The sequence below is a fragment of the Durotheca rogersii genome (assembly GCF_024521655.1).
Source record: "Durotheca rogersii strain YMJ 92031201 chromosome Unknown GGS23scaffold_21, whole genome shotgun sequence".
Taxonomy (NCBI): Eukaryota; Fungi; Ascomycota; class Sordariomycetes; order Xylariales; family Xylariaceae; genus Durotheca; species Durotheca rogersii.
Genome location: NW_026251252.1, coordinates 344,182 through 364,284, shown reverse-complemented (window position 1 = coordinate 364,284; position 20,103 = coordinate 344,182). Strand labels below are relative to the sequence as shown.

At 56.8% G+C, this 20,103-nt stretch overlaps 5 protein-coding genes across 5 annotated transcripts; 2 read left to right on the top strand and 3 right to left on the bottom strand.

The window, feature by feature from the left end:
- Positions 1–441: 441 nt before the first annotated feature.
- GGS23DRAFT_599074 (MFS general substrate transporter) lies at positions 442–2,382 on the top strand (the record flags this gene model as incomplete). Its single annotated transcript, XM_051518878.1, has 4 exons — positions 442–732; positions 848–1,060; positions 1,165–1,232; positions 1,374–2,382. 4 exons carry the CDS (start codon positions 442–444, stop codon positions 2,380–2,382), a joined length of 1,581 nt encoding a protein of 526 aa, XP_051369566.1.
- Positions 2,383–2,823: 441 nt separating this feature from the next.
- GGS23DRAFT_599073 (alpha/beta-hydrolase) lies at positions 2,824–4,532 on the bottom strand (the record flags this gene model as incomplete). Its single annotated transcript, XM_051518877.1, has 3 exons — positions 2,824–3,916; positions 3,989–4,349; positions 4,409–4,532. The coding sequence occupies 3 exons, from the start codon at positions 4,530–4,532 to the stop codon at positions 2,824–2,826; spliced, it is 1,578 nt and encodes a 525-aa protein (XP_051369565.1).
- Positions 3,823–4,932, bottom strand: GGS23DRAFT_579252 (uncharacterized protein). The gene is made up of 4 exons (XM_051517040.1): positions 4,742–4,932; positions 4,409–4,685; positions 3,989–4,349; positions 3,823–3,916 (listed from the first exon to the last, which is right to left on the bottom strand). The coding sequence occupies exons 1-2, from the start codon at positions 4,906–4,908 to the stop codon at positions 4,544–4,546; spliced, it is 309 nt and encodes a 102-aa protein (XP_051369564.1). The 5' UTR covers positions 4,909–4,932; the 3' UTR covers positions 3,823–3,916; positions 3,989–4,349; positions 4,409–4,543.
- Positions 4,933–7,785: 2,853 nt separating this feature from the next.
- Positions 7,786–10,461, top strand: GGS23DRAFT_599072 (MFS general substrate transporter; the record flags this gene model as incomplete). The annotated part of the gene is made up of 11 exons (XM_051518876.1): positions 7,786–7,927; positions 8,029–8,171; positions 8,253–8,474; positions 8,569–8,760; positions 8,910–9,107; positions 9,291–9,384; positions 9,468–9,570; positions 9,682–9,780; positions 9,877–10,042; positions 10,152–10,355; positions 10,444–10,461. 11 exons carry the CDS (start codon positions 7,786–7,788, stop codon positions 10,459–10,461), a joined length of 1,581 nt encoding a protein of 526 aa, XP_051369563.1.
- Positions 10,462–10,985: 524 nt separating this feature from the next.
- GGS23DRAFT_213638 (glycoside hydrolase family 16 protein) lies at positions 10,986–12,844 on the bottom strand. The gene is made up of 3 exons (XM_051511905.1): positions 11,468–12,844; positions 11,351–11,405; positions 10,986–11,276 (listed from the first exon to the last, which is right to left on the bottom strand). The coding sequence occupies exons 1-3, from the start codon at positions 12,196–12,198 to the stop codon at positions 11,214–11,216; spliced, it is 849 nt and encodes a 282-aa protein (XP_051369562.1). The 5' UTR covers positions 12,199–12,844; the 3' UTR covers positions 10,986–11,213.
- Positions 12,845–20,103: the final 7,259 nt, after the last annotated feature.

The window sequence follows — 20,103 nt, the reverse complement described above, 5'->3', positions numbered from 1 at the left end:
GGAAGAAAAAAAAAAGTAACGATACTACGTGGTGAAGTAGGGGATGGGTGCTGTGCTGCGTAGGTAGGTGAGACGAGAGAGGGAAAACGGGGGGCGAACGGGAACAGTTATATTAAACCGTCGACGAAGCAACGAAGCAGTAGACATTTAGGGATACTGACAAACAAACAACTCATCACTCAAGCACACACACCTCGTCCCGACAGGTTACAATCCCGGTCCGGAGGGTTCTGAGCGACACCGGGACTCCCCCTCCCTCTCGAACCCGGCCATATTAATACGACGAACGACCTATCTAGAATGAGGTGTCAGCAGGGGTGACTGCCACAACAACGGAACGGCATTCGATCTTGCAACATTCCCACTACTCTTATTCATTGGGTCCCCCGAAGGAGGCAGAGATAGGGATATATAAACCTGATATCAATAGCTCCCCTGGCGATGGTGGGAGACGATAACACCCAAGATGATGCTCGATCCGAGAAGCCGGCGGCGGGGGGGACCGCCGGGGACCAGTCCGCTCCAAGTCGGGACAAGACTAAAGAGAGTGGGCCGAGCGACAGTCGATCGGAGTCGGTGATAGCCGTCGACGAAGACGACAGCGCTCCCTCGAAGCGTCGCGGCCTTCTGGCTAAGGCCGTAGCGGTTCTCAGCTGGATGCCGCAACGCTGCCGCTACGACCCGGAGAACCCGCCCAGCTTCACCCTGTCGATGAACATCTTGCTGGCTTTCGTACACGCTACCCGTCCTTTTCTTTCCTTCGCTTCCGCACGACGCAGTCCTGCTACCCCTCCCGAGACTGACTGGCCGACTGACTGACTGACTGACTCCTCGTCTTTCTCGGCAGAGCACCGTCTTCACCATCGCCAACCTCTACTACGCCCAGCCCATCCTCAACGTCCTGGCCGAAGAGTTCGGCGTGGACTACGAGCGCGCCTCGGACATCGCCACCTTGACTCAGGCCGGCTACGCCGTCGGCCTGGTCTTCGTGTGCCCCCTCGCCGACATGGTCCCCCGGCGCCCCTTCATCCTCTTTCTCATCTGGGTCACAGCCACGATGGTATGTGTGCACCTCCCCCTCTCGCTAGCCTACCATTCCCTTTCTTTCGTACCTGCGTCATCTCTACTCGTTATAATATGTCTGCTAAGCGCTCGGGAATTCAGTGGATTGGTTTATGTCTCACGCGCAGCTTCGAGGTGTTTACCGCCCTGTCGTTCCTGTGTGGGGCTGGGTATGTGTAATATCAATTTCGTTACGTCGGCTCGCTTACCCTTCCTCCCGCCCGCTCATCTACTCGTGATATGCTCGACACTGTTTATCATCTCTACTTATTATCTTAACCGCCACAGCCTCCCCGTTGACACCGGAATAGGACAGTAACGCCGCAGCTCATGCTGCCCCTCGTCGGCGATCTGGCCCCGCCTCACAGGCGCGCTAGCTCGCTCTCCATCGTCGTGTCGGGACTGGCTCTTGGGCTGCTTATCGCCCGAGTCCTGTCGGGCATAGTCGCTAACTTCGCCTCGTGGAGAAATGTCTACTGGCTGGCCTTAGGCGCGCAGTACCTGACACTGGCGCTGCTGTACTGCTACCTCCCCGACTACCCTACCAAGAACAAAGGCCTCAACTATTTCAAGGCCCTATGGGGGATGGTCGTCATGGTCGTCAGGGAGCCCCTCCTCACCCAGGCCTGCCTCATAGGCTTCATGCTCAGCGCCGCGTTCACCTCCTTCTGGACCACGCTGACTTTCCTCCTCGCGTCGCCTCCCTACAACTACTCCTCACTCGAGATCGGCTGTTTCGCCTTCATCGGCGTCGTCGTGGTCGCGCTCGCCCCCGTCTGGTCGCGCCTCATCACCGACCGGTTCGTCTTCCTCTTCTCCGTCATCGTCGGCCTCATCTTCGAGCTCGTCGGCATCACCATCTCGACCTTCATCGGGAGCTTCACCGTCGCCGGCCCCATCATCCACTCCATCATGATGGACTCGGGCGCCAACTTCGTCCACACCGCCAACCGGAGCAACATCTACACCCTCGATCCGAAGGCGAGAAACCGGATCAACACCGTGTACATGGCCTTCGCCTTCGCCGGCCAGATCACGGGGACGGCCGTGGGGAACCGACTGTACGCGCGCGGGGGCTGGGTCTGGAGCGGGAGCAGCAACATCGCCTACATCGGCGCGGCCATCATCATCGGAATCATCCGGGGCCCGCGGGAGACGGGCTGGGTCGGATGGTCTAACGGCTGGAAGATCCGGAGAGACGACCACCCGAAAAACGAACAGGCCGCGACCTCCACCGAAACCGACGTCGAAGAAGCACTGGCGTCGCCATTGCCAGAGCCAGGAGAAAGACCAAGAACGGACACCGGCGCGCCAAAATGAAGGCAGTTCCGGGTGCACTTTCAACACGGCCTTTGATGAGGGGGGGATTTGGGATTGCGTTTTAACATGGCCTGTGGATTATTAGAGTCTAGAGGGTAGAGGTGGATGTTATTTCGTGCTTGGATATACACGCCGCGAATAACATTATCCGCAACTTGTGAATTTAGATAAACTCGTCTATATATGAGACTACCAAGCACAGGATACCGGTATATATTATTAATGACAATATGCAAAGATCAATCCTAAATTCCTTCATGGTACGTCGCTTCGCGTTGCATGCCGCGTGTCACCCGGTCTCCGTCGTGTCCCGATCGCCATTTTCCTCAGCGTGTACCCCTGGGCGGGCGAAGACGCAGCGGGGACCAAGAGCCACATACCTAACGGGTCATCTAAACCCACTTCCCTCCAAATTTCATCCCCCCCCCCCCTGGGCCGCCGTCACGCCGGGACCCTCGCGCCCAGACTCGCCCACAAGTCGCACCGCGCGCCGCGGCCGCCCTCCCACGCGCGGCCGTCGGCAAGCCGGAACCGGGCGCGCAGCGGCTCCGCCGCCGCCGCCGCCGTGCCGTTGCCCGCGACGCGGCGCGGCACGGGGATCGTGGAGCCGTTGATCATCGTGTCGACGGCGACGAGCACGCCGCCGGTCATGTTGAGGTTCAGCATCGCGGGGGTGCCGGCGGTCCAGGCGCGCCAGGCGCGCGCCCCCGCGGCGGCGACGTCGCCGCGCGCGGGCCCCAGCGCGCGGGCCTGGGCCCGGCTCAGCCCCGGCGCGCGGCCGGCCGCGAAGTTGCCCCAGGCGGCGCGCAGCGCGCCGCGGAACGCGGCGTCGGTCGTCGCGGCGGCCGCCGGCCCGCCGTCCGCGGCCCGCAGGCCGAGCAGCGGCTCCAGGTCGCGCCCGTGGTCGCCCGGCGCCACCGAGAACTGGTAGCGCCAGGCGCGGCCGCGGCCGCGGCCCGCGTACGCGTCCGCGAGCCAGCGCGACGGGCACACGAACGTCGCCTCCGCGTACAGGTTGTTGGCGGCCTGCTGCCAGCCGGCGGCGAAGGCGGAGCGGGTCGTCGAGAAGGGCGCGTGCTCGCCGTCCGAGTTGGCGAGCGCGCGCGGCGCGTCCGCCGGCACGGCGTACAGCGCCAGCAGCCTGGCCAGGTCCGCCGCGCTCAGCTGCGGGTACGTCGCGCGCACGAAGGCCCGGAACGCGCCCGCCGTCGTGATGTCCTGCGGCACGAAGTACGGCCCCTCGTTGACGCAGTTCGACGACAGCAGCCGCGCCCCGTTGAGCCGGCCACCGCCGCCCAGCAGCTGCGCCGACGGCCGCGTCCGGATCAGCGTCCCGTCCGTGACCGGCGTGAACGCCCACTGCCCGTGCTGGCCCGTCGTGCTGACGTAGTCGCTCGCGCTCTGCAGCGTTTCCGTGTCCGCCGATACCAAACACTCGAAGACGGACTGGTTAGCGGTGGGTTGGTCCGGGAGGCAGCCGGCTCGGTCTGCGAAGCGGCGGTAGTACTCTGTTGGCCGGGTGCCGTTGTAATCCCTAGGATTGCGGTCAGAATTTCCAACGAATCTGGGAGTTGAGTCGAGACCTGGGTAGAGGAATATGCCTCACCATTGCGTCGGTAGATAGGGGCTCGAAGCGATGAGCCCCTTAAACAGCGAAGTGCCGTCAGCGCCCCCGTTCGCCAGCCCAAGCAGCATGACACCGCCCGCCCCAGCCGACGAGCCGGCGATAGTCACTTGTTCGGGGTCTCCGCCGAAGAGGCGTATGTATTCCTGAACCCACTGGAGAGCGAAGCGCATGTCGTGGATTCCCGCGTTCAGTATTCCCGAACTGGCGACTTCGTCAGAAGACAGGAACCCAAAGGCTCCTAGCCGGTACTGAATCGTGACACCAATAAATGTGTTCTTGTTGGTGTGGATTAGTGGCGACATGTCGAATGCACCGTTTGCCTGTCCGTAGCCTCCTCCATCTACACCTGTTAGAGCTGGAACTGAAGGCAAGCGAAGGAGGGATATGGTGTATACATACGAATGAAGACCATCACCGGTAGCTTTGCTTTATTGACCGGCGCCACGACGTTCACGAATAGGCAGTCTTCGGATCCAGAAGGGACTGGCCGTTGGGGACTTGGTCGGTAAGTTTCCGTCTTCATATTTGGTTGGGTTATACGTACTCGGGGGCCGGTCCAGACTGGGGACATTGAGGAGCATACTCGGTCGCCGGTATCACTTGGCTCCTATTCTGAGCTGGCCGTTGTGGTAGCTGCCATCTTAGTCTGCCTACTGGCGGAGCAGCATATCTGATCCTGTATGGAAGTCAACACAAGGAGTACAGTTCTGAGATACGTCGCACGTATTCTACCCTTTGTATATGTTGAGACCATATGTAGCATCGTAATATCCCTCGTACTGAGAATATCCAAGATCCACCACGGGCGACAGGGTAGGCAGAGTCGAGTACGGTTGTAATTGTGCGATAGGGACCGTGAATTTCCCCAGGAGCGTTGTTATAAGCCGGAACGAGACCATGGCGAAATATTACATCGAGGGGCTCGTAAGAGTGCTGAGTTCAGCGAATACTGGTGCAATGGGAACTCTCATATATTATAGATTACCACTCCTGTATAGATATGTTGCGCGAAGCGTAAGCGTCTACATTACGGGTACAAGTTTAGAATATAGACAGGCTACGTGACGATCTAGATTTGAGGACAAGGTAGGAAAGCCTCGCCCCATAGCTGTAAAAAGAACATCCCGTGCCCGAAGAGTCATAGGAGCCGTAAGTGTAGGACAGCCGGCGCCCCACGGCGCGTAAAGCAACCAAGTAAAACGGACAAACCGGGCGGGTCATAAATGTAAACTTGATAATCGTATAAATACGGGCCACGGTTTGACACAGCGGAGACCGGACATCTAAACCACTGAGACGATTCGCTGTATAAGTCTGCTCTCAGCCCCCGTATCCTCGTGGCGGCTTACTATGGAGCCTCGAGGAGGCGATCCGACATTAACCATTCCCCATGTCATAGAAGGTTATCGTCGTGTGACTGTAGCATGAAGATACAGAGTAATGTCATTCTGGCCATCGTTATTCCGTTAGGCGTGCCGCGGCCACAGACGGTCTGGCATATCCCGAACTACCGTGTTACCTTACCGGTGTAACAGCACAAACCCCGGGATCTTGGGACCACCAATTGTTAACTCTCGCTCCTTTACGGCTCTTCCACGATGAGAGAATAATACTCGCTCGGGACCTTACCGTATCCTTGGAAGTTATTTACGTACATGCTAGATCGACTGCAGTAGGTAGATGATCTCCGGTTTCCCAGTCACTGGGGGCGGCATTGAAAAGTGAAGTAGAGTTACAGTATCCTGTGATAGCCGTCTTACTTATCATCTAGGAAGTAGGTATCATATCGCCACCTAAGCCTTCGTTCATGACGCCGTGGCGCCCTGTAAGACAAATCTGTGTTACCGCCTATCACCGCGTGACCGATGCCCTTGGGTGAGATCGGGGTTGCCATTATTGGCTACGGCTTAGCGAACGCGGCGCGGTTCTCTAAGACAAGGGTCGGTCTAGCGAGCTGACTTGACAGCCTGCTGGACTACATGTCAGAAGAGCCTCGTCCAACTCAGGGGCGTGAGGTCTAGATCGTGATTGATGCCGTTCGGAAGGGGAAAGAAAAATTTGCTTAACCAATTATGTGGTCTTACCGCCCACAGCAACTCGACCCCGAAGGACTGCCCCACGAAGTTGGGGCCCTTCTCAGCCCGAAGCGAAGCGAGACAGCAGCACTCCTATTATCGACTTGTCCGCACTTGGGTGTGCTCCGCACGCCTGGTGCTATGAGTAGGGTTGCATGCGAGCGCGTAAGTTGATACCTACGCCGGTCTCGGCACGCCATCACCAGAGAGGTGTGTAGGGATACGAGCCGACGTCTCTGGCGGCAAAACGGGAATCCGTAGGCAGGTATAGGTACCTACATTTACGTAGGCCGATCGGGGCTCAGAACTCGCCTCGGTGCGACCGCCGGGGGCACGGATGTTCGTCCGGAGGGGGGGATGCAACACGCCTCCATAGACGCACAGGAGAGTAGCGAAACCGATGGAGATACCGTATCGCGTCGAGTAAAGCAGCAGCAATGTCGTGCGGGGGTTAGGCGTTGCACAACAGGATCGCAATATCACGGGGGAAGCTGAAGCGAAGATGCTAGGTACGTAAGGTAGGCGTGGATATCACCGTGCTCGAGCCTGGTTTCGCTAGGGAGAAGACGAATCGAGGAGGGGGCTAACCTCGCATCGAGTCCCCAGTGCCGAACCGCAGACACCAATTCCTCGCATAGCTGCTTGCACGCCTCGAACCGCAGAGCAACGGAAACTGGAGTGGAGCCCGTGAAGTGAAGAGATCGCCGCAGCTATGACCAGCCAAGCTATCAGCACCCCGGACTGCGCGCATCTGCTAGACAAGCATCCACGCCGAAAGGAAGATTAGTCCCTTAGATCCAGAGGCGTACAGAGGAGCAACCAAGATCCCAGCACCGTGGAACGCACGCTCCGGATAAGAATCATTCGGTAGGTAGGTATGTGTAGGTAGGTAGAGGCATGTGTATCATCGCCCCGACTACCATTGATTGCGGCATTCCATTACGCACCCCCATCGCCAAAAGTCGTGCCATGCCGTCTGCCCGTATCGGCATGTCCCGAGCCGTAGATTAGATAGGCGCGTCGCTGATCTCTCGTGCCGCTCTGATAAGCTCGCATTTCTCCATCTGTACGTGACGATCCTCCTGCCGGGGACCCCGCCTTCTCTGACCAGAGATATGGGAATACGGGAACGGGGAGGGGGGGAGGATAGTGGGGGGCAACTTATCGTGAGTGACCCCCAAAGCATCTGCCCTGCACCGCATCGGACAGAGGGAGGGGATGTTGCTCGTTATATACGAGGCGAAAACACGATGGCGTTCGAGACTCTCTCCTCTCGGATAGTGTTGAGCCGAATGGACGGGTTGATGCATTTCGGTCCCTTACCCGGGGCAAGGAACAGAACACGCGACGGGGAGAGGACGCACTTACAAAGCCTCAGATCGCTGGGCTACCCCGTAGTACTCAACCCACCCTTGGAGATACCGCGACGCCGACCCGTAAAAGCAAGTATTGCACCCCTGTCCTCTTCATGTGAAGTCCTTATCTACCTACCCACTGCGATGCTCGCCTGCCCCGCCGGGGTGACTCCACGGCTTTGGCACCCGATCATGCAGGTATACCTACCTACCTAGGTATATAATCGACGATGGTCGTCCCTCTCTCGTAGATGGTCGGTGTGGTGGCAGATGTTGGACAGAGCGTAGTTGGCCTTTTCTTCGCCGTTACCGAAAGCCCCGCACCGTAGCACATCACGCGTGGGACATGGCGCGAGTACCAGAGATCACGGCTCTGCCGGGGGAGACGGGTCCCGCACCGGAAATAACCAAGGAGTCGGAGAAGGGGACGGACGTGGAGGCGAGCGACAAGAGCAGCGTGGCGGCCGGCGACGTGCAAGAAGATCTAGGTTCGAACCCGGTCCCCTTTCCCTTCTTCCACCTACCATGGTATTATCGCAATATTTGTAGAAACACGCTCGGAGAGGACCGTTGTCTAATAATGCAACAGCTCCGCAGTACACCGACGAGCAGTACCTCAAGCTGAGGAGGAAGGCTGACAAATACCTGCTCCCGCTGATGTGGCTCTGCTACGGCATCCAGCAGACCGACAAGACGTCCATCGGGACGCAGGCCACTTTCGGCCTCGCAAAGGTATGTCCGACTCGAGGGCGGATGTGAACTCTCTCTGGCGCTTACCGCTAATAACGCGGGCTCCCCTCGCCGCCGTCGCAGGATACCGGGCTCGTAGGCCAGCAGTATTCGTGGCTGACGACCATCTTCTACATCACGTACATGATCTTCGAGTTCCCGTCCAACATCATCCTGCAGCGGTACCTGATGGGCCGCACGCTCTCGTGCTACATGATCTGCTGGGGCTTCGTTGTCCTGTCCATCGGCTTCGCGCAGAACTTCACCCACCTCATCACCCTGCGCGCGCTCCAGGGTCTGTTCGAGGTGAGCGAGCCCTTTCTCCTCCCTCCTCCGCTCGAATTCGAAAACGAGAGGCCTGCTCGTTAACCTCGTGACGTGACCGCTCACGTCGTATTAGTGCTGCATCTCGCCGGGCTTCATCCTCGTCGTTGGGAGCTGGTACACGACGCGCGAGCACGCCTCGCGCTCCCTCGTCTTCCAGAGCGCCAACGCCGGATTCGGCGTCATCGCGAACCTGATCCTCTACGGCATAGGGTCGCTGCAGTACTCGCGCGGCCCCGAGTTCCAGGCCTGGCGATACATGTCCTACGTGAGCATTCCTAGCCGCCCCAACCCCCACTCTCTCTTTTATATATACCCTTTCTCTCCCCCCTTTGCGGATCCCATCGCCGCGGTATGAAACAGCCCGGGTTATGCCTTTGCGGGTTGAACGGCTGACCCTGCCGTCTGGGCCTGCAGTTCCTCGGGAGCCTGACGATCATCACCGGCTGCCTGTGCCTCTTCCTGCTGGGCACGCCGTCCGAGGTGCGCTGGCTGTCGCCCGAGGAGAAGAAGATCGCGAACGCGCGCATCATGTCCAACAACACCGGGCACGATCGCACCGGAATCAAGAGGTGGAAGTGGGAGCAGGCGCGCGAATGCCTGGTCGACCCTTGCGTGAGTTATCTTTCCACCCCTCCGGAAGCGCTAGCAGTCTCTTCGAGGCTAAGGAGGAGCTGCGGTTGAAGGGGTGGTGAGGGGAGAGGAAAGCGGGTGCGAGAAGGGAGAGATCTTCGCGTGGAGAGCTGTTCTAGTAGGACGTGGACTGATGCTGTAGGAAATCCGCTGGGGACTCCGTAGTTCTGGTTTGCGGGCGTCAACGCGTTCCTCAGCTCCGTGCCCAACGGCGGGATCACCACCTTTGGCTCTATTATCAACACGCAATTCGGATTCAGTAAGTGCACCGAGAATGTGCGAATAGGCAGAAACACACCCCGAGACGCGGAATACTCATGAACCCCTTTTCTCTCTATACAGCCAACCTCCAGGTCATCCTCCTCGACATACCCCGCAACATCACGTCGGTGCTGTGGTTCGTCCTCATCGGTATCATAACGAGTAGGAGGAAGGATCTCCGCATGTGAGTCCGGCCCCCAAGTTGATATTCGCCTGCCCACCTACCGCGATGGCCTATGCATACGCGTAGGGTAGGTACCTTTGGCGTGCGCGCTGACATATGCGTCCTGTATAGGTACTTCATGATCGTGTCCGTGATCCCGCCGGTGGCGGGGTTCGTGATGATGGCAACGCTGCCGAACGAGCCGCGGTACAAGTGGACCAAGTGGGCAGGGTGAGGTTCTCTCCCTCTCTCTTTTCTTTTCTTTTTCGGAAAAAAAGAGAAAAAAAAAAGAAAAGGAACCCTTCTGACACGAAACCGGGCCTGTAGCTACTACATCACGGTGCCGTACGTCGTCGCGCTCTTCCTCGCCTGGACGCTGATCCCCTCGAACGTCGCCGGCCGCACAAAGCGCACGCTGACCTCGTCTTTCACCTTCGTCGGGTACTGCGTCGGTAACATGGTCGGGTCGCAGATCTTCGTCGCGAAGGACGCCGTACGTAGCAGAAATTCTCTACTACTCCTACTCCTACCCCTCCCCCCTCTTTACACTCAGTTTTTCACGCCCGAGTTACACCGCTGACGCCGCCTTGGCTATCACCTAGCCCCGCTACGTCCCGGGCACCGCCGGTTGCGCCGTGTGCTTTGCGCTGGAGCTGCTGCTGCTCATCGTCTGGCGGCTCGTGCTCGTGCTGCGGAACCGCCGGCGCGACAAGCACCTGCGCGAGCAGGGCATCACTGAGGAGGAGAGGATCGAGCGGGGAAAGCAGCTAGGCGAGCAGGACTGTACCGACTTTGAAAATCCTTACGTGAGTTTGAGCCGCCACCTCCCTTCCCTGGTCTTTTTTTTTTTTGGCGGGATCGAATTTTGGTCTAATGCTGATCCGCTGGCCGTAGTTCCGTTACACCATGTAAAAGTCCGCTCTAGTCGCCAGGCGGGGGGATAAGCCGCGTAGAAAAGGGGATTTTGTATGCTTGTGGGGAAACCTCTTTGGCCCTAATTCGTGGTTCTAGGGCTATCTTGTGATGAAAATGGCTTCGATGGGAGATTTCGTGTGGATCAAGGTTGATTACTATATCACTAGCCCTTGCGCCGACCCGGGGGACCCCCACCATAACCATGATGCCGTTCAGCAAAATAGCTTCGTACCTATTGCCAGCAGGGCGTGGAGATACGTGACCAACCATGGATTGGCGCATTACCCAGATTAGATAGCCTCTCAGATTCGTAACCTGAATCACGGGGCGGCAGAAACGGAGTTGCACTGGAAGATCTCGCCAAGGACGCTCTGTCTATCTCTCCGAAGACGACACTTGGGGGTCGTGTAGGATTGTAAGCCGTACCTCACGGGCCGAGTAACTAGATCGCGGATCCATCTCTTCGTATCAAACAAGAATTGAAAAGGGGCGGCGGAAGAGCTTCGTACGGGCAACGCACGCTGGGATGATGTGTTGTTGTGCCACCCTGCCCCTAGCGGAGAGAATAGGCAGAAAAGAAAATCACGCAACGAAAGAGGTAGGTATCTTGAGCCTCATCCAAAATTTCCCGGATCCGATCTCTGGTAAACGCCAAATCCTCCCCCCCCCCCATATATACACCCGCCTAGTTTTATCTTTCTGGTGTATCGTCTTCTATGCTAACTTAGACCGTGGGTGTATTAGTCTACCTATGATGAGTAGACGGCCACCCAGGCGACCTCCATCATGCTACCATAGCCATCCAAGGTAGACTGCGACAATGTTAGTTACTGGTGGCCGCTGTGGCGGAAACTCGTATAGAAAGTAAGGTTAAGTTGTAACTTACATCGTCAGGGTTACCCGGCCAGTTGCCGCCAACGGCGACATTGAGGATGATGTATCTATGAGGTAGAATTAGTGTCTGTCGGGGTTGTCACGTGTGCCCATCGAGGGTAATTCTTACAGAGGGCTGTGGGCCAGGGACGACCAGACAGGAGCATCGCCGATGTCAGCCCCGGTCATAGTAGCATAAGTGTTGCCGTCGAGCTGCCACGTCATCGACTGCGCACGCCAGTCCTCATTTGTGCGATCGATGGTGACGGCCCAGGTGTGGAACCCTTCGGCTGCCATGGGAGTGGTGTGAGGACGTCCGATGGGCTCGTTGCAAGGGCCTCCGAGGGGGGACCCGCAGTGAACGGTGCCGTACCCGGTCAAGATACCGTTGATCTGTTCCATGATGTCGATCTCTCCGCAGGTGGGCCACTCGGTGCCATGGCGCATCGCGTCACCGAGGGCCCAGAAGGCGGGCCACATTCCTCTCTTTCTATCCGTGGGGTTCGCACCCAATAAAATGTTTCCTTGAATCGACGTAACCTTGCCAGGCTCGGGCGTCCAAGAGCCCTTGGTCTCGATACGGCCGGAGGTCCAGAGACCAGCCGGGGATTTTCGCGGGACGAACTGGATGGTGCCGCCGCCGCTGATCTGGACATTCTGGTTTGAGGTGGTGTAAGTTTGGATTTCGTTGTTGGTGTTGATGGCATCCATGATGTTCCAGTTACCGCCGTTAGGGGAGGCGCCGGGGGGACCCTCGAAGCCATCGAAAAAGACGATGTTCATGCCGGGAATGTTCGGCGGAGTAATAGCCGCGGCAAGTGCCGGGACGGAAACAGCGAGGAGGCTCTGCTGGAATCGCATTTTGAAAAGAACTCGCAGTCGAAAATGACAGTAGACGATGAAAATGGATATATAAGTGTGAGAGGGTAATGACAGTAAGTGCCCGAAGAAAAAATAGACTCAAGAGTCTAAAGGGGAGAGAGCTAGCCCGGCCGAGATCGAAAAGAGAGTGAGAGCCTGTCTTGCAGGAAGCAGACGGATATATGTATAGTGTGAACGAAAGACGTAAAACTCAAATCTGATAGCTGAATGGCTATCGAGACGGAAGCAAGAAAAGAGTGTGGTATAGAAACTCGGCTAGCAAGACGCAAAAGAAGAGAGAGTGAGGGCACAATGGTCGGGAGCAAGAGGGCAAGGACCAGCGAGGGGGAAAGGAAGAAAGCTTCAAGATGACTGGTGCACCCCCGAGATATATATTAAACGTCGATAAGAAGACGCAGCCGTGCTAGAGTGCCAGCGCGGCCGAGGCTGCAGGGGGTCCTCGCCATGATGGGAGCGAGAGCCCGGATAGCTCGATGGATCCTAGCGGCACCGCCTTAAAAGTGGACGGCAAAGGGAAACGTGGACGCCCAAGCCCAAGCCAAGCCAGGCCGTCTTCTCTGTCTAGCGCGCTCTGCCACTCTCGCGGTGTATGGTGTATGGGCATGCCCCTGGAAGAAGAAGGCTCTTGGCGGGACATCGGACAAAAAAAAGAGAGCCAAAGAAGCGGGAGCATAAACACGCCGCAGGGGTGGAGATTAATTGCGGCAGATAGGGGTTTGGGCTCCAGGAACGTCGACAATGCTGTTCGATAGCTTATCAGGTATATATGATACGTGGTAGAGCATTGGTGGGTGGCGCCCCTGAGTTACATCGGGCGCGTGTTCCTGAATTTCGATGCTTGACACCAGGCAGAGTCAGCTCCCTGGATCGTGAGTGGCTAAGACGGAAGCGAACCTGGGATGCCTCTGAAAAAAAAAAACACCCTGCCCAAAAATACAGACGCTCCGGGTTAGCGTAGGCAGTGGGACAGGCCCGTATGGTAAGTATAATAATAGAACGAACGGAGCGCCGGTAGTAGCGATATCGACATGTCTCTATCCCGGATCTCTTCTCCACCCCGTCCCACCTTCGTCTTTCGACCGTAGGAGGCCCAGCGACAACGATGCCGTAGCTACACTCGACCGGCTTCTAACACGAGAGCGTGGGCAAGGATACCCATCTCAGGAATGCGTTGGCAAGGAGAGGAGCGGCGTGCGTGTGATATGATTAACATCAGCTTACGCACATGTGCAGAGCACACGGGCTGCAGATGCAGAGCATATAATAGGTAGGTAGTAGACGTAGTACCTAGACGGGCGAGCTTCGTCGAGGCGTCGTCGTTCTACTCGCTACGGGGACGTCTGCGCCTGAGGACGTCGGTGTGATGTTGCTTGCAGGTTGCAGAAGGGGGGGGGGATTGCACGTAGTGTAAGCACAGAGTAGAGGTCAGGTAGGCGGAGGGAGGGCATCGTGAAGCGGGAGGGGTGAGGAGGAGAGGAGAGCGGAAGAAAAAATGGAGGGCCGGCGGCTTTGGCGGTGGGGTGGTGGCAGTATCGTGCCGTGCCTACTCTACGCTTCCTCCTATCCCGCCCAACTGTACCTGCCTCCCTGTGAGGAGGCAGATGGGAGGGACTACGGGGGGAGGGAGAAGGTATACAAATGCACCTATCCGTAGGTATATTGTATTGCGATGAGCTGGCTCCTTGCACCGCATTCCACCCGCCATCGCAACGCAGCGCCACGCAACGCCACGCAACGCAACGTATAGTACCTAAGGTACCTCCCTGTAGGTACTTATAAACACCTCAGACGGGGTACATGCAATGCAGTTAAAAGGCACCTACCTAGGTACCTAACCTACCTAACCTATACCTGCCTAGGTACCAGAGGTACCTACCCATATAGGTAGTATTGGCAGGCGTGCAGTGAAGGCGGCGTCGACGGCAGCAAGTACCTCATCATAGAACAGGTAGGTGGTACGCACCAACAAGTGCCGGGTCTCGTTTTACATGCACCTAAAGAGCATAGCGGGGGACTCGGCGGGCATCGTGAAACGGTAGCGAGCCAGCCGAAAATGTGCCCACCCTGTAGTGCCATCCCCACCCATGCGATCTCGAACTCAGCTCCCTTCGTCTTTTCCCTCTCTCTGTCCCCATCATCTCTCTTTGCCTCTTGGCCCCGTGCGATGGCACGACATGCGTTCGCCTCTCCCAACCAATGCACACAGACCTCCACGCCTAACATCGCAGCGCCAGATGGGGGCTAGGGGAGGGAGCAGACGCCAGCAGTTCTCCCGCTCTTCATCGGGCGCGTGCCGAGTCCCGAATCCGGTGGCCAGGAACCTATCGATGCCGGGCACGCGCTCCCGCATCGTACAGAACCAAGGTGTAGAAGCCCTGTCGTTTACCGCGCGCTCGTCGCAGCACCTCGTCGCCCCCTCGGCGCGCTTGTTGCCGAGTAAACGGAAATACTGAGCACCTGCCTGAGCAATACCCCCTGGGATAGCCTAAGTTGGGTATTTATGGGCTCTGTGGTAGTCTTGGGCTCGGTCTGTCGCAGACCAGAAAGCGCCGGCGCTCCCGACCCAGCCTTGGGCGTACCTCCAGTCTATTACCCGAATTTCATACACGTATGAGTATATGTATGTCTTTCGTTTTCATCTTATTCCCGACGTTACCGTCGGCGGGAGAGATCATTTCTGCACGGTGGATGAGTCGCAGGCGGGCAAATGATCTGATCGGCGATGATGCGCGGCTTGGAGAGGAGAATCCTCCGTCGACCCAAGTTGTGGACAACGCATCCGCCTTGCTCGTTGCGGCTAGATTGGCCTGCTCCCAGACGGCGCGAGATCGCTCGCTCGCCCCAGTGCCGGCCTGCGGTGCGCGCCATTCGCACCATACGCGGAACACAAGACTATGCAAGGTCCATGACAACTAGAGGCCCTTTCCCGTCCAATCCGATCCTTCGGGTCCGTTAGATCAGGGGTCGTTGGTCTCTTGGCCCCGAGCCGAACCAACCGACGACAACGAGCACAGGTGGTGCATTCAGCACCCGGCCTGACACGACAGCCCCCAAGCAGGCACGGGCAGAAAGCAAAAGAAGGTGGGCGGAAGAAACGTTGAGTGGCATTCAGGCTCTCCGAACTGAGGGCAAGACAGTTCTTTTTTTTTTCCTCGTTTGCCATCTCCTCTCATGAGCTCCTCGCTCTCCCTAGCATGTGACGCAGGCAGATCGATATATGCAAAGGACCAGTCGTTTGTCAGGGGGGCATGTTTCTTCTTTTCCTTTTGCCGGAGACAGGTCATTTATATGAGTAAGAATTCATTGGGACCACAGGGGTCGTTTCCTGTTTCACCTCACTTTGCCCTGCCGGCTCAGCTTCCTAAACGGGTCGCGATTCTACCTATGTAGTCGGCTAATCAGCAGAAGAGGGTGCTGCAACCAACACGCTTCTAGAATCCTACGACGACTGGTCCGTTCACCCCGCCGTTGGTCGGGGAGACGCTCGGTCAAACAAGAACTCTTCCTGTCTGCTCATGATTATTAGTTCGACTGACTAGTCTGTCGGAGGGAATTCCCCCTTATCACTACGCAGTAGCAGTGATGGTGGTGGTAGTGATGGTGGTGGTAGTGGTGATAGTAGTAGTGGTGGTGGGCCACGCCGCGATGCGTCCCTATGAAACCCCGCTCTGCTCTCCCCCGTTGTGTGAATCTGCATGAGAGATATATATATATGGACGGCTGTGCTGTGCGACGAGGCATGTCTTCAAAAGTATCCGATAGGACGGACGGCACAAAGGGGGCACATATCGCAATCAGTCAGTCAGCGGACGCTTCCTTCGAGGCCGTCAATACCCCTGAAAGCTGACCCCGGGCCACTCGGGCGATAACACCTCTCCACTGCCCCTCTGAATAGAATCGAGACGATCCCTAGGACCATCCGCAAGCCCAACCTATTCTGCTCTAACGGGCTATCCAAGGATTTCCCGCGCGTGGCTGGATATCTTAGACATAACCTGCATACTGCACACATACCTATGTATATATCCAACGCAGATCTGCCATGCACCTCTCGCCCCGCAGCGCCTATCCCAACGTCGCGGATCGGGTCCCGCCGTCGAACAACGAGGGAAAAGATCGCAAGATCTGCGTTCCTCAACTTGCTGCGCAGATACTTCGGGTACTTCCACAGGACCAAACATCCCGGAGGCCGCCCTCGATTCAGTTGGCGGGAATTTCCTCCCGACAACATTCCCGGCCGAGGTCCGGGCCACTCTCACACGTTACTATCCTGTGCTTATCCCTCACCGGGCACTTCGACCTTGGCATCCGTGATGACCCCGTAGCCCTGCTTATTTAGCTATGCAATGCATGTGTTGGTCGCACATTAGTACCGTTGTTAGTTACAATCAGAACAGGATGTGTCGACACTTGTCTCCCGCGCGAACACGAAAACCTAGGTAACAACTGAGATAGGTGGCCAGGCACATGAAAATAACGCGTAATAATTATAAAGAAAGAGCCCGTACCGCTCCGCGGATGGGTTACCCGACGTCGATATTCGACCGTGCACTCTCCGTCGGAAAACAGATTGAGGAATTACTTTTCCCTAACGCCGCTAAATCACAATGCCGTGCACTACACGAAATGTTGTGTGGGAAGAAACATACTACGTAGTATTAGCCAGCGCACATGTTGTATTCTCCCGACCAAGGTGTAACTTGCTCATCGTCGACTCGTCTAGAACTATATCAAGGGACGGGTTGTGACTCCGTGAAGCTCTAATAGCAATTACCCGCGGCACAAGCTACTAATCAATCTGGACGTGTCTCTATTAACGATGCCCAACAGCACCCATGGCCTTGGTATTGAGGAGCATATGACCGAACTATCTAGCGAGTTGGTCGAAGGCGTGATTGTAGTTCTATGCAACTTGGTGCCGGAATTGCACACCGGTAGAGCGTTATAACCCGCCCACGAGAACGTGTCAGGTTCCAACCGTTGCTTAACCGCAAAAGAAGCTTAGTAGAAAGAAACTTGTTGCGTAAGAATGTAACACACGCCTACATTCCATGACCTTGTAGTTATAAGCGTAAACGGGTGAATAAGATTTCCTACGTAATAAAACTATGCTACTAGATATAAACTTCTATCAGAGGGAGCAACCGCCGAGACGCCTTAAGGTGTTGGTGGTAGGAGGACCTCATCAAGTTCGATGTTACACCCCAGCGTCCGCCCGAGCAGGATACCAATATCACTCTCCGTCCCCCCCGCTCCCCGATATTAGCTCAACTCGTACCTGGCAGAGACCGGCACGGCCCGACTTCATAAGGAAGTGCTCGGACCCGCGAGGTCCGGGGTTCCCAGGATAAGTTTCGGAATCGGCCGTCGAGGCCCGCAGGAAGGACGCCTGCACGACGTACTCCGGAACCTCGAACGACGCCGTCTGATATGCAAGACGAGAACAAGCGGTGATTCGCATAAAAGCCAGCCCCAATTTTCTCGAACCGTTCTCGGGACATCCGGTGGCGGATCGTGATTAGCGAAGAAGCCGGTGTCGAGCTCCGAAACGAGTTCGGTCCGATGCTCTCCGCAAAGGGTGCCCGGCAGCCTAGCATCCTTGATGTGTACTGCTAGCGAAGCTCGTTAATATGGCGCTGGTATTTGGCGGGCGAAGTCGAGAGGCGCCTTTCCGAGCGTTTCTTCTACCTGATGCTCTGGCGTCCTGCCACGGTGGGATGGATCGTGTCTATCTGCTCCTATTATATGTTGCGGTCTCCAAGCGTGTCAAGGTATTACTGGATTCTTCTCCGACAACCGAAGAATCATACTACGAAAGCTCGTCGTCGAGAGTATCTCCGTCTGGTCGCTCAAGAGCCAAGACCTCTCCACGCCGTAGCCACCGCATATTTCACATTGCACTGTTGTGTTAATGAGGAAGTGTTAACATAGTGAGGAGTACATGTGAGCTCGGAGGCAAACCGGCTTCACGCCTTGATGCTGTGAGGAGGCTGTTGATAATACTGCTGGCACTCTCCGGCGGCTGCCCGTAAGCAAGTTTAATAAATACCCAAGAGATAGGCAGGTAGATCTAATAGCCGCCGAATCCCTAGGCACGATGGGAGTAAACGTAGCGGTTGGCGCGTCAATCAAAAAGGTGGTCAAACTCCAGGAAGCAGGGCGGCATTCCCGAGCCCCCTCAGGCGTGCGTCTCGGCTGTCAGCTTACCTACATCTGGGCGAGGTGCTGATGCGTCCAAGGGCAGGCGATGTTTAGGGTATTACACGATACTACTGGCACTGTGACGGGGTATTTATCATACGTAATAGCGGGCCGAAACGCTGGGATAATCAGGCGACGCCATACTGGGGAGTGCCAGTCCGCTAAGTGGTACCTCGTGCACAGTGCGTAAAGAATCAGAGGAAGCACTGCTAGATAGTCGTTCTCCTATACCTATAGTACAACGCTCTCTCAAATCTATAGAATTGATATCTAACTTCATTTGAGGGATTTATTTCTATGCTGGCACGAAACCTGCGAGATAAGAATGGTACGGCTTTTGAGGCTGTGACTTGTGTATTCGGTATTACCGCCAGACTACTCTGAGAGCATGCTTAGGAGGGTCGAAGGGAAGCAGGCTCTGGCCTCGTCGAGTCTCAGAACGGAATGGATCAGAGGAGACGAGAGAAGCGGCCTTTTCCGATTTTCTCTTTCGCATCGTAATGCTGTGCTTACGGTGGCATTGCGCTGACGCTGTAGCCTGCCCCGGCACCATGCCAGCTGGTTCGACAGTTTTCTTGGCTCTGTATACCTACTGCGTTCCTAGTTCTTGGAGCTGAAGTCCTACGCGATCTGGAAATCTGGAAAGCAACGACAATCCTAGTATTAATACAGAAGCGGGGGACGGTTAAGAATTCGGTGAGATTCAGTCAGCAAGTCTCTATAAATAGATCATAAACGTCTACATATACCTGTATAGATATATATATGTGTGCGTGGTATCGTGAGATGCCCGTCAATCGATCCAACCGTGCCCAACTATTTGCTCACTTTGCCAGCCGAAACCACGGAAAATCATGCCGACCGCATCTTCCTCGTCGGCTTCGGAGGCGGCCCCCCCGAACCCGGACGTCAGGGGACGTCTCGCCACGGGACTGCGCCGCGCGAAGGAAAGGAAGACACCACAGGAAACGATTGATGAGTTCTGGGACAAGTTCACCACCAAGACCCCGGGCAAAGGTATTCCCGCTTTGCTCCCTTCAGCACACGTCTGGCTAGGCTTCGCTAACGTACCGTCGCCAGCGACTACCATCATACCGCACAATGAATACGCCGACAAGGTCGCCAGGCGCTCGAAGAAGGCCATTGACACGAACACGCAGACCTCGTACGATGAGGCTGCTGCTGTCTGCAAGGCCAAGGTCGCCAAGATCGTGAAGGAGTGCCGTCGCGTGAATCAGAAGTACCGGGACCCGCACTTCGACCTCGAACTCGACTTGAAATGGGGCCGCCGGGATACCCTCAAGTCTCTGTCTAACGTCAAGGACAAGGTCGAGTCCCAATTCAACCCCAAGAGCGTCAAACGCGTTGTCGACATCTTCGACGACCCCAAGTTCTACATCGAGGGCCCCTCCTCGAACGACGTCCGACAGGGCCGCGACGGCGACTGTTGGTTTCTGGCCGCCCTGTGCACCCTCAGCAACAAGCCGAGCCTGATCGAGCGGCTGTGCGTGGCCCGCGACGAGCAGGTCGGCGTCTACGGCTTCGTCTTCCACCGCGACGGGGAGTGGATCTCCGAGATCATCGACGACAAACTGTTCCTGACCAAGCCCGACTTCGACGAGAGCTTCCTCGAGCGCATGCTGTGGGAGGACCGCGAGAGGATCAACTCCGAGGAGCAGTATC

Excerpts from the sequence above, each read along its gene's own strand:
- GGS23DRAFT_579252 (XM_051517040.1), bottom strand. The coding sequence starts at position 4,908 with ATGGTCTCGTTCCGGCTTATAACAACGCTCCTGGGGAAATTCACGGTC. Across the intron at positions 4,686-4,741 it reads GGTCTCAACATATACAAAGG|GATCAGATATGCTGCTCCGC; the intron begins GTAGAATACGTG and ends ACTTCCATACAG.
- GGS23DRAFT_213638 (XM_051511905.1), bottom strand. The coding sequence starts at position 12,198 with ATGCGATTCCAGCAGAGCCTCCTCGCTGTTTCCGTCCCGGCACTTGCC. Across the intron at positions 11,406-11,467 it reads TCCCTGGCCCACAGCCCTCT|ATACATCATCCTCAATGTCG; the intron begins GTAAGAATTACC and ends TCTACCTCATAG. Across the intron at positions 11,277-11,350 it reads GGCCGGGTAACCCTGACGAT|TCTACCTTGGATGGCTATGG; the intron begins GTAAGTTACAAC and ends ACATTGTCGCAG.